This window comes from Lathamus discolor, chromosome 5 (genome assembly GCF_037157495.1).
Source record: "Lathamus discolor isolate bLatDis1 chromosome 5, bLatDis1.hap1, whole genome shotgun sequence".
Classification (NCBI taxonomy): Eukaryota; Metazoa; Chordata; class Aves; order Psittaciformes; family Psittacidae; genus Lathamus; species Lathamus discolor.
Genome location: NC_088888.1, coordinates 76,234,735 through 76,246,867, shown reverse-complemented (window position 1 = coordinate 76,246,867; position 12,133 = coordinate 76,234,735). Strand labels below are relative to the sequence as shown.

At 36.1% G+C, this 12,133-nt stretch overlaps 1 protein-coding gene across 5 annotated transcripts in view; it reads left to right on the top strand.

Annotated features, from left to right (window-relative positions):
• The window catches only part of DOP1A (DOP1 leucine zipper like protein A), a 67,974-nt gene that overhangs the window by 13,247 nt on the left and 42,594 nt on the right, over positions 1-12,133 (top strand). For all 5 annotated transcript variants that reach the window (XM_065681353.1, XM_065681357.1, XM_065681354.1 and 2 more), the window contains exons 2-7: positions 2,726-2,917; positions 4,224-4,405; positions 6,194-6,364; positions 7,999-8,188; positions 8,772-8,870; positions 10,010-10,109. In XM_065681353.1, coding sequence (XP_065537425.1) covers positions 2,780-2,917; positions 4,224-4,405; positions 6,194-6,364; positions 7,999-8,188; positions 8,772-8,870; positions 10,010-10,109 — 880 coding nt within the window. In that variant the 5' untranslated portion in view covers positions 2,726-2,779. The remainder of the gene's footprint in view (positions 1-2,725; positions 2,918-4,223; positions 4,406-6,193; positions 6,365-7,998; positions 8,189-8,771; positions 8,871-10,009; positions 10,110-12,133) is intronic.

Below are 12,133 nucleotides of genomic sequence, written 5' to 3'. Positions count from 1 at the left end.
GTTAAAAAAAAAAGGAAAGGGTGCTGATGCTTTCTTCACAGAAAGCATTATTTGCTGTGTCAATTTCTTTCTCCAGCTCTTATGTTTGGAAAAATGAGTATTGTACTGCTTTTGTATGTTGATCCTTTCTTCTTTTTTAGTGTTAATACTCCCCTTTGGAGATGCAACATTTGCAGTTGTGCAGCTGTCTTTTTTTGAGAAACCTGTTGGCATTCTACAGCTTTTTCAAAGCAAACCTGATTTTTTTCTGGTCTTAATCCAAAGAAATATGGTTATTATGAAATGAAGCCACATGAAATACTTTTTAAAATGAAAAGTGAGATCTAATTGCTTTATGCACCTGGAGTATCACAAAGTCTATCAGTTTGGCACCCAGAATGTGGTTCTTAAGTAATGGTTTGCATTTCTGTTTTGCCTTGGAAGTGATCTGTCATTATTAGTCTGCCATCAGGATCAGGAGTGTAACAGCTTTGTAATTCTTGGCCTTTTTATTCACTCCTGCTGTCCGAGCTCTTTTTTTCCCCATCTGTCCTTTTCTTGGTTTTCTTCTTTCTTACAACTTCCCTTACAATGCTGAGGAACCAGGAGATGAGCAATATGAGGAGAACAATAGTAGTAAGGATAAAGAAAATATTGATGTGGAATTTTGGTTGTTCTGTAGAAGAAAAGATAGGTAAATGTGGTGATGACAGGAGGGAGGCTTGTCTGGCACCCTATGGCTGCGAAGGTTCTTGAAGATCTCTATCCATGACCCAGAGTGGCAGCATTCTGTCTGACTGAAGCAACACTTTAAAAAGTGTTTGGGAGGATTAAAACTGGGTTTTTATCAGTTTATCTTCAGAAGCTTCTACTAATTAAAGGAGCAAAAAGGAAGGCACAAAAATCTGCCAGGACGCTGTGATAAACTTGATGAGATTACTATTGTGAAATTTCGAGTCTGATGTACAGCTGTCTTAATATTGGAAATGTCAGAGTACAGCTTTTTTCATTGTACCTTTTGGAGTGCTGAAAATATACAGCAGTATTAATAGTGACATAATTTGTAGTTTTTTAGCATTGTTTCAAGAACATGGCAAGCAGTTGACCTGAAAGTAGCTGAAAATACTGGGTAGCCAGACCGAGGGTTTTATGTTCTTTAGTCAGTGGTAACTCCCTATGAGGGCTGTTGACAAAGTTATTTAACAGCAGCTTGGGGGAGAATACTGTTTGAAGGGAGGGATGGGTACACTACAAATCAAATAAAGGTTTTATGCGTCCATATAAAACTTCTGAAATTTATCATATATGCTAAAAGGCAGACAAGTGTTCATGGTTTTGATGCAGCTTGCACAAATGAGTGTGTTTATTACATGATTTAATATAAGTTGAATTATTAGTCTTTTCTGATTGGTCTAAAAACACAGCCTTTTTTCTGGGCAGAATTTAAAGATACGAGGTTTTATTACCTGCTTCAACCACCAGAAAGCACAATGTCACTTTTTGTTTTTGCTAATTCTTCTGCTCTATTGTTTTGTGGGCATTTTCATTTCAAACTGTCCTGCTATTTTGTTATATTGCTGCTCACTGAGAATTGGGGCGAAGGAGACATGTTCTCCAGTCATTTCGGAAGGGCTCACTGAAGCTGCTGTTTTAAGTTTGACTCTGTCATACCTGGTAGACAATCTGATGAATAGTGTCTTTATACCTGTTGCATAGTTTATTTGGGTTGTTGGTTTTTGGGTTTTTTTTTGGTCTATCATGCTTTAGCCTGTGCATCTGCATGCTATTTTCTTCCCTTTAATCAAGACAGAAAAGAGCAGCATATGCTGAGTGCGAAGTCTCTTCTGAAGCTGAGCATCAGGGAGAAGTCCCAAAAGACCCCAATTAAGAGGGGTGCAAAAGCTGCCTTTTTTGCAGACATGCTAAAATAGGATCTCCCATTATGGGTTGTGACTGCTTGGGGTTAAAGTAGCTTTAAAAACATATCTCTTTTTAATAGTGATTGAATTTCATGAAATAAATAGTGTATGGTGTATAGAAATGTGGTATTTCTGTAATTAGGTTATCTTAATTACTTGGTGTAGGCTACCATGTGATGACAATATATAGAGCAAACTGCAAAAGCTTCTGATTATGAAACATTAGTAAACATATACTTTTGTTGTGCTGGATGATGATAATATAAAAACAAACTAGAGTTGTATTGCTGAATTAGGATACCAGGTCTTGTAAAAGGAAGTGTTGATGCATGAAAATACTCTTGAATAGTGCCTGACTTGTGTACATGTCCTTCACTTTTGTCTTCTGCCTGGAAGAAAAATTGGTATCTTACGTTTTCAGAAGATCTGATTTGTGGAAAGGTGGGTTCTCCTGGTGATGGAGGAGGAAAAAAAAACCCAAAATACCAGTTTTTTTCATTGCTTAGAATAAACAGTGCATTTTGGAGGGGCAGGGCGTTATTTTTGAGGGTGTTTGGTTTGGTTTGTGGGATTTTTTTTGTTTGTGTGGGTTTTGTGGTAGTTTTTTATTTTTATTTTTTTTTAATAGGACTTGATTGCAGTTATACTTTTGATGTGTTAGATATTTGTGTGCAGTATATTAGCTATGTTCAGGATTTGCTGTAAACTGATTTCAGATTGGTATTTCATAATGGCTTTGAGGAAAATATGGTGTTCTCTATACAAAATTGTTTTAATGATGTCTGGAAACAACAGTTTCAGGGGGTTTTATTTCTTATTTTGAACAGGTGATGTCTGTACATGAATTGCAAGCTGGTCTCTAGTGGGGACACCGTGGGAGGATGAACACGGAAGAGCTAGAGCTACTGACTGATTCCAAGTACAGAAACTATGTAGCAGCTGTTGACAAAGCATTGAAAAACTTTGAATATTCCAGTGAATGGGCAGATCTAATATCGGCACTTGGAAAGCTAAACAAGGTATGCCTGGCAGGTGCTCTTGGAAAAGATTCAGGAACTGACAAAGGGTACTGGTTTAAAATTATCCAGATGCAAGGTTCTAGCAGTCCAAGACTCTTGCAGATATTTTAGCAGTGAGTAAAATGTTGGGTATGTTTAAGGAGTAAACAAATCAAGCAAATGCCCTTCTGAGACTTCTGTAACTGTAAGTAAAGGGAAAAGGTATTTACATTTTTAGTGGAAATAAATGCACTTTTTCATCACTAATATTTACTTCTAAATCAATATTATTGAAATAGTGTGGAAAAATAGTAGCCAGGATTAATTTCAGCAATATTTTTATGAAGCATGAATAATAAAATGGGGTTCAAATCATTAATTGACCAGATAATGTTATTGTTCTGATTCATTTTAACAGTTAATAAGTTGAATGTGTGATATCATTATGATCTTTAAGAGCAGTTTACAAATAAATACAGATCCTGATATCCTAGAATCATAAAATGGTTAGGGTTGGAAAGAACCTCAAGATCATCTAGCTTCAACCCCCCCTGCCATGGGCAGGAGTACCTCACACTAGATCATGTCGCCCAAGGCTCTGTCCAACCTGGCCTCGAACACTGCCAGGGATGGAGCATTCACTTCTTTGGGCAACCTGTTCCAGTGGCTCACCACTGGTAAAAATCTTATTCTGATCAGTTCTATGTATTTCTAGGTATCTCCAGTCAATGTCATAGAGTACCCTTTACCACATACATTTTGCCAGTGTGAAATTTTGCAGAATTTGACATAGAAAATTACAGCTCTGAAGCATTTAAGTTCTACCCTCTGAATGTTGTGGAAAATCAGGAATGACAGTACAATTGCCAATGCCAGTGGCACAATTTCTTTGAATAAAGTCTCATTTCTTTCATTTTTTTTTTTTATTGTAACATTTCTTGTCTCACTCTCTGATGGTTTCTTAAAGTTTTCCCAGATTGACCACCCACAGTTTTATAGTTTTCTGAGAGCTGCTGGAAATTGATTTTAACAAAGGGAGATCATAATTTTTGTCTTCAAAAGAATGAATAAAATGAATGAGTAAAATGAAACGGACACGCTGAAAGGAGCCTATTGCAAGTGAAGTTTTAAATGCTTGGTAATATGTCTATAGCAACTATACAAGTGAAAGGCATTGCAAAGAGAAAGCTGCGTGGTACATCTTAAAAGCTTGTGTTGTGTTTTTTTTTCTCTTGCATTGTAACCTAGGTGTATGTTGTGACTTACTGACCATGTTCAGGAACTAATTTATAAATGTGCAGTTTTTCTTGATTTGTTGATTTATCAGGTACTACAGAACAACGCAAAGTACCAGGTAGTACCGAAAAAGCTGACTATAGGCAAGCGCTTGGCACAATGTCTTCATCCAGCTTTACCGGGAGGGGTTCATCGGAAGGCACTTGAAACATATGAGATCATTTTCAAAATCATTGGACCCAAGCGTCTGGCCAAAGATCTTTTCCTCTACAGGTACAATAATTTAAACAACTCCATTTCAAATGCATAGTTGAGATGTTTTTGGTTTCATGTATTTTATATTAATAATATTGTTTTGTTATACAGCAAGAATTAATCAGTTTCCTTCCCTCATGTTACTGGTGCTTGTGTAGTATTCTTCTCCCAAATATTGTATATTGGAAGATAAACATATCCTGTAAACTTATGTTAGGAACCAATTTTAGAGCTAGAAAACCTGGAGTTTATTATTTCGTCATTGAAATGAATAAAGTTTTGTGCATATATGTAAAGTAATGGAAGTGTTAATGCTTATTTAAATGTATTCACATTTAATTTTTCTATTTTAAGTGGTATTGGAAAGAATTTGAATATAGTTTATTGAAAGAAACTTTCTCTTCCAAGCAATCCAAAGGCTGTCTATTTTGCTAGAATGGGGTCCAAGTAGAAAATTTTTCTCAGCCTCTAGAACTGATGATAATAAAAGGAAGGAAAACCTTGAAATGTAAATGTAGTGAAAATATAGTGATTCCTAAAGGCTCTCAGTTGCCTGGGGAGGGCAAGACATTTAGGCTATTTATTATATAACGTATAGAAGGGTGTGTGCATATGTGTGATCACACATGGTTCTTCACTTTTAGCTATCCCTAGAGATTAGAATTTCATCAGTTTGAGAAATAGCAGAATAAAATAGAACTCTGCTCTTCTGTTTAGATAGCAAAGGGGTGTGTTAATGCTCGGAAATAAATTGCATGCCTTAACATCAGCTATTCTGTCTTGCACTGTCAAGATGTTTATATATAGTTACATTTTGGGAAGGGGGAATTTCTGCGTTTCTGTGCTTTTAAAGATACCGTGAATTTGTAGCTTGCATTTTTGGCTTGTGCAGTGATTCAGTGGCTGCAATATCTTGTTAACAGCAAGTTCTAGGATAGTGCAAAATGCTACCTTGTGTAATGTAACTAAAAGCCATTGTTACTGATGCTTGGAAGAAGACTGACATTCACATTAAGGCGCTATCAAAGATTCCAGTATTTTCATGAAAGCAGAGTGACAGTGTCTGAACATCAGATCTTGAAGGATGAGTAAGCGCCTTACAACGAAACACTGTAGGGTAGTGTACTGGTTGCAGAACAAAAAGACATTTTCTGCAGAAAAAAGAAACCCGTCAACAATGCAAAACAGTAGTTCTTCTGGATAGTGGATAGATAAAAGCAAAAATTGTTTGTATAAACATATTTGGTACTTTAAAAAGATATCCCCACCCTTCCTCCTCCCCCCCCCCCCAACATGGATAACATTGTGATGTGTCCACAAAGTTTTTGGTTTGTTTTTTTTGTTGCTTTTTTTGGTGGGTTATAGATTAGTAGGTGTGGGCTCAAACTGAGGTGTTTTTTCTTTTTTTTTTTTTTTTTTTTTTTTTACTCTTCTTTCATTTTCTCCATGCCTTGGAGTCTTCTGACCTGCTTTCGCAGTGATTTTGAAAACTGCAGTTGTGTTCACATGTCTTTGATTATTGGTACTCTTTGTACTAGTTTATGATATTTAGTTACAATTGCAAAGATGTTCTTAGTATGTAGGTAGCTTCTGCTTAGCCTATCACATTTGTAACTTTCATGAAGTTTCATTTACATTCATGATAAACTCAAAACATAAATCCAGTGTTTTCAATCCTTTAAATGCTATATCATAAACAGTGGGTTTATCATTAGTTTGTTAAATTTAAGCCAGCAACATTCTTAAGGTATAATTAAATTGTCTCACATAAGCTTCTTAAAAAAAGATACATTTTATTTTTCACAGTTCTGGACTATTTCCACTTCTTGCCAATGCTGCAATGTCTGTCAAGCCAACATTATTGAGTCTGTATGAGATTTATTACCTCCCTTTGGGGAAAACATTGAAACCAGGACTGCAAGGACTGTTAACTGGAATTCTGCCTGGGTTAGAGGAGGGGTCAGAATATTACGAAAGGTAAGGTTAGATAACTTAATAAGGCGATGCGCTTGATTTGTTGGGGATTTTTTGGGTTTGTTTGGGTTTTTTCTGCAACCTTTCATCAAAGACTTGTATATGGTTTAATTTTATTTTTTAAGATAGTTGGTGTTTAATTTCATCCAGTCATATTAATTGCAATGGATTAGTGTGGCAGAAGATTCTTAACATTAATTATGAGAAATTAACTGTTAGTTGTTCTTGCTATTGGAAGGGAATTGACATTAAGTAGACTTAGTGTTATATGTTGGTCTCCCAAGTAACAAGCAATAGGACAAAATGAAATGGCCTCAGGTTGTGCCAAGGGAGGTTTAGGTGGGTATGAGGAAACATTTCATGACAAAAAGTGTTGTCAAGCATTGGAACAGGCTGCCCAGGGGAGTGGTGGAGTCACCACCCCACAGGTATTTAAAAAAATGTGTAGACATGATACCTAGGGACATGGTTTAGTGGTGGACTTGGCAGTGCTAGGTTAACAGTTGGACTCAATGATCTGAAGGGGTTTTCCAACCTGAATGATTCTATGATTCTTGTTATGGATTGAGATACATAATGTGTTAGGAACAAGCATCTTTGATTCTTTTCCATGGATTTCCTTGAAAGTGTTGCTGCCATATTATTCCTGGTCTAAAATACTTACCTTAACTGAATTTAAGATGGCAAATAAAGCTTCTGTCATTAAGATTTACTTGTTAAGATATCTAAATAATCAGCAAGTATGTAAGAGACAGCAGTAATACATGTATCTAATCCACCTATAAAGGTTATTACTCCTTTGCTAGCAGAGAGGCCTGGGAGGTATTAGCTGTTCTTATCTCAGCTGGGGCTTAGGCTTGCTGGGTATCTTGACTGTGGTATCTGGAGTGCTGGAATAGAATCTTAACATATTAAAGGATGAAGTTACACTCCAAGGCTATGAATTTTTGGAATTGTTCACGCACTTACGTATTCTTGATATTTCCAACTTCAGAAGCTAGAATTTTCACGACTTGTATGTGAAGAGCAATTTAATGTTGTCTTTTTCTATTTCTGTGTAGGTAGATACAGCAGTGTAGTTGGCATCATTGCATCAGGGAACAAGGGCTACTCAGCTTGCCTCCTGGGGCCTGCCATAGCATGTAGAGGTGCTGTCACATGAGTGGGAAGAAATAAGAACAGAGCAAAGGATTGCTTGTGCCAAAAGAATTGTGGTATTTTTATGCCCTGTTATTGCCAGTGGTGCTCAGTGCAAAGAATGAAAGGTCATTTGCTTGAATCTTTTTTTTTTTTTTTCAGTAGTTGTGCTTTCCTGCTGTCTCTCTGAAACCTCTGTCTGTAGCAGCATTTGGCTTTAAGTAGCAGATGAGGAAGTTATTTGGCTCTTTGGACAGAAGTACATAAGGAGAAACAGTGGCAGGTGGAGGCATTTTGCAAGCCAGGTTGGCCCATAGGCTTCTTAGTTGGATCATACTGTTCAGGCTACATTATAAGGTTATAACTAAGGCTTCTCTTGGCCTCTCATAAAGAAAGCTTTGACCTTCCTGTAACAATTACTTTTTACACTTACAAAAATTGGAGGCTGGGGCAAGGGCTGTGATACATGCCTTGATTCAGCTGACTTAATTTTACTGCAGAACGAACACACTGTTGGAGAAGGTTGCCTCTGCTGTGGATCAGTCAGCGTTCTACAGTGCTCTCTGGGGTAGCCTCCTCACAAGCCCTGCTGTTCGCTTGCCTGGCATCACCTATGTCCTCTCCCATTTGAATAGGAAGCTTTCAATGGAGGATCAACTCTACATAATTGGCAGTGACATTGAATTAATGGTAATGTTCTGTTAGAACAATGAAGATATGGGTCTTACTTATTAATATTTAAACCCCCCTAAAATATATTATTATGTTTTCTGTATCTTTGAACATAGCCTTTGAAGAGATAAAAATACACGTTTATTATAGCTCCAGTTAAGATGAAGTATTTGTGCATGATAAAAATTGCAAAGATGACTTAATGTTTCAGAGCTGCTTAGGTTTTTGTATAAAACTTGCCATTCATGACACACTTCAATTAAAAGTGGTTCAGTTTTGTTGTATGGTGTTGTTTTTTTTTTGTTTGTTTTTTTTTTTTAAGTATTACTTTGTCTTTTAAACTTAAGGCAAAACTTAAAACAAAAAAATTAAGTTTCACCGCTGAGGAAACATATAATCAACATAAATTCCATGAACTATAAAAACATTGAACTTTTGCTTTATCTTGTTTCATTATTCAAAATTTTAAAATAACTTCATTTTGCACATATCACTATTTATAAACACTTGTTCTTATTTTGTGAGCATTCTCTTTTATCTATCTTCTTAAAATAATACAATAACTAAATATTGGGGGGGGGGGGGTCTGCTGTTACTTCAGGTGGAAGCAGTAAGCACATCAGTGCAAGATACCAGTGTTTTGGTGCAGAGGAGCACGCTGGACCTTATCCTTTTTTGTTTTCCTTTCCACATGAGCCAGGTAGGTTATTAACATGAGGGATGAATTGGTAAACTCCTAAATATACTTCAATTCTTAAGTCAGTAGCAGTATTTAGTTGGTCTTTGTTAATGATTTTCTCCAAGACTGAGAGTCACATGTAAGAGTTTCTCTCATAGATTTGGCTATTCTCATGTCAGGATGTCTTCCCTTCTGCTTTTTAACTTAATGTGTTAACCTTAGATTTAACTTTAACTTCTGTATATGCAAATCCAATATAAATTATGATGTTTAATCTATGCAGAAGCCTTTAATTTGCTGTAATTTGATGAGAAAACAAATTGCCTGTTCATGTGCAAATTTCAAATTCCCAGTGTTCAGAAGCAGCAGAAGTTAATTCTCTTAGCATGACTGATTCAGAACACTAGACAACTGAAAATTATTCTTGCTTTTAGGTGAGTAGTTAGCCCTCAGCTAGCCGTAGTGGGAGATAGACCTCACAACTTCTAGGTATTTTTTTTGTCCCCCTGCATTTATTGGTAGCCACTTCCTGTTTTTAAGTTATCCATGTTTTGTTTTACTTCTGAAGGAAGACTTATATAAAGTTGATTCTCATCTTGTTAGAAATTATGGAAAATCTGCCTTTTCCTGTAAAAAGAGCTGTGTTCTTGCTTTTTAAAGTGGTTCATTCACATCTATCAGTTACTATAGAAATACTTAAGTCTCTGTTCAGGTGCCAGAATGATGAAATTATCAACACAGGCATTTTTTAATACTAAGACTTACATAAACATGTAAAATAATAAGAGATTGAAAGATATTAAATAATTTTCAGATTTTTTTTGCATTGGATTTTAGTTGAATTTGCTTCAGAGGCTTTAGCCTAATGAACAAAATGAAATGTCTCATAACGAAAATGAGCTGTCAATGGAGTCAAGGATTTTTGCTGTTCATAAAAGGTGCATGCTATTGCAATGTGCCTGTTCCAAATTATAGTTGTATTTTGGTATCTTAAGGGCAAGCGTGTTTTCTTGTACTATTCTGGATTCAGAAATGTCAGAACGTGAAATTAACTACGTTTTAGTGTACATTAAGCTGCTAGCATAGATAACGTAGCTGCTAGCATGTTACTTTTCATAGTTAAATATAATCAAATTTAATCGTCTTTCTAACATCTTCAGGCAACACGTCCAGACATGATAAGAATTTTGTCAGCAGCCCTTCATGTAGTGCTGCGCAGGGATATGTCACTCAACCGAAGGCTTTATGCATGGCTTCTAGGTAGGTTTGTATTTAATTTAATTTTTCAATAAAATTGGAGGAAGTGTTGTATGTTCATGAGCAGTATTTTAACATGTTGCAGAGAAAGATTATTGGAAATATACTGTACTTAATTTGTATCATAAAGAGAGGCACTGTCTCTCTCCATGGATATAAAAGATGAAGAACGTTAACCCTTTCCTGTTATATAAATGTCAAAAATATAAAACAACAACCAACCCAAAACCCAAATAAACAAAACACAGCACTGTACCAGCTACTGGGAAGAAAATTAACTCTGCCCCAACCAAAACCAGGACAATAAATTCTTGGTAAATTTTTCTATAGCAGCAATTATGGGCCACATCCAGGAGTTAGGGCCTGGTGCACTAGGCCTGCATAAATGGACATTGAAAAGCAACCTTTGTCTCACTGGAAACTTAAAATGGCAAAAAATAGAGAACAGGCATTATAGAGTGTAAGTGGCAGTTGCAACACAACAGCATAGAAGGGGTGAAAACAAAAGAATGTTGAAAAATGTTGATATTACATTGATGGAGGCTTGAGCATGCAAATTTTAAACTGTCTTAGAGATTTGCATGTTTGAATTAAAGAATGGCCGATCTCTTCTGTTTTCCATGTGACTAGAACATTATTTCAATGCCTTCCTGAAGTAAAAATCAATCAATACAGGATACACACTCTTATGCCTACCAAATGGTAGAATATTGATACAATACATGTTTAAAATTTTATATGAAACTGGAGATCTGGGTATAGAGAAAGAAAATGGTTTCTTTACTTGAGGGGAAGACTGGTTTACTGTCTGCTATTACCTTTTTTGTTTGACTTCCCAGCTCACCAGCAAGCACATATGTGCTTCTCAGGCTATCCAGGAGCCTTGATGCTATTGCATCTTTCCCAGCTGAGAGTTAAGACATCAGAAGCAGATAGCCTGTGGGTGACTGGGGAGCAAGGAAGTAGTCAAGGGACATGAGAGAGAACTGAAGTTACAGAGGGAGGAGTAAAGTTAGCAGAAGAGTTTTGCGTGACAGGATTGGTTTTGTTGCTGTAGATGTTGCAGGGATCTAGAAGATAAATATGGAAAAATCTCAGCTTCTTTACTTTTATCATTTCTCAAGACACTGACTTGCAAATTGCTCATCTCTTTTTTAAAGATGGTGAAGTACATTGTCATGCTCCACACCTACATTTTCCAATTTAGGGGAAAAAAAATTTCCAGATTAAACACTGGACTGATGTTTCATCTAAATTTGGTGGACTAGATATGTCTTTTTTGCCATCACTGAAAAGGATATTTTATGTGTTTAAAATATCATGCTGTTTTTTGTTGTGGAACCTCATTCTACAACTGTTTCATGAGCATATTCCCCACTGAAAGCTAATATAACTTCAGAACATAGTTTTATAGTGCCTGTTCCTTTTTTGTGAACACCTAGTGCCTCCATTTGCCATGTATTCAGAGAGACCTTCTGGCAAAATAGCTTTTTTTTTTTTTTCCTTATTTCTATTTTGACTCTGTGGTGCTCTTATTTTATTGTGATATTCTACTAATATGGAACATCGGGGGACAGGGGTCAGTTATGTCGGAAGACCCTCTGAAGTCTGATGTTCCATATGAAATTATTTTAGTGTTAGCTATTTCTTCCTATTGTTTTATAGCTAGGAGTGGCCTATTAACATTCTCTAGACATAAAAATCACATTGCATCACTTTAAGTACAGGTTAGCTTAACCATTGTTAACAGTGCTTAAGTTGCTGCTAAAGGGCATGCATCTTCTCACACTTGCCTTCTGTTTTTGTTACTTCAGGACAAAAACTGTGGAAAACACTTCTTTGGAATGGGGTCATATCCTGACCAACTTCTTGATTTTTCTTTTTAATATTTTTAAGCCTATTTTTTTATAGAATGAAAGGTTTAGTTGGTAAAAGAAAAGATGCAAACTTTCAAAACAAAGATCTGTCTCCTTCATTTAGTTTAAAAAAAATAGTTTTGTGTAATATGACTGATATTCTCTCTAAGC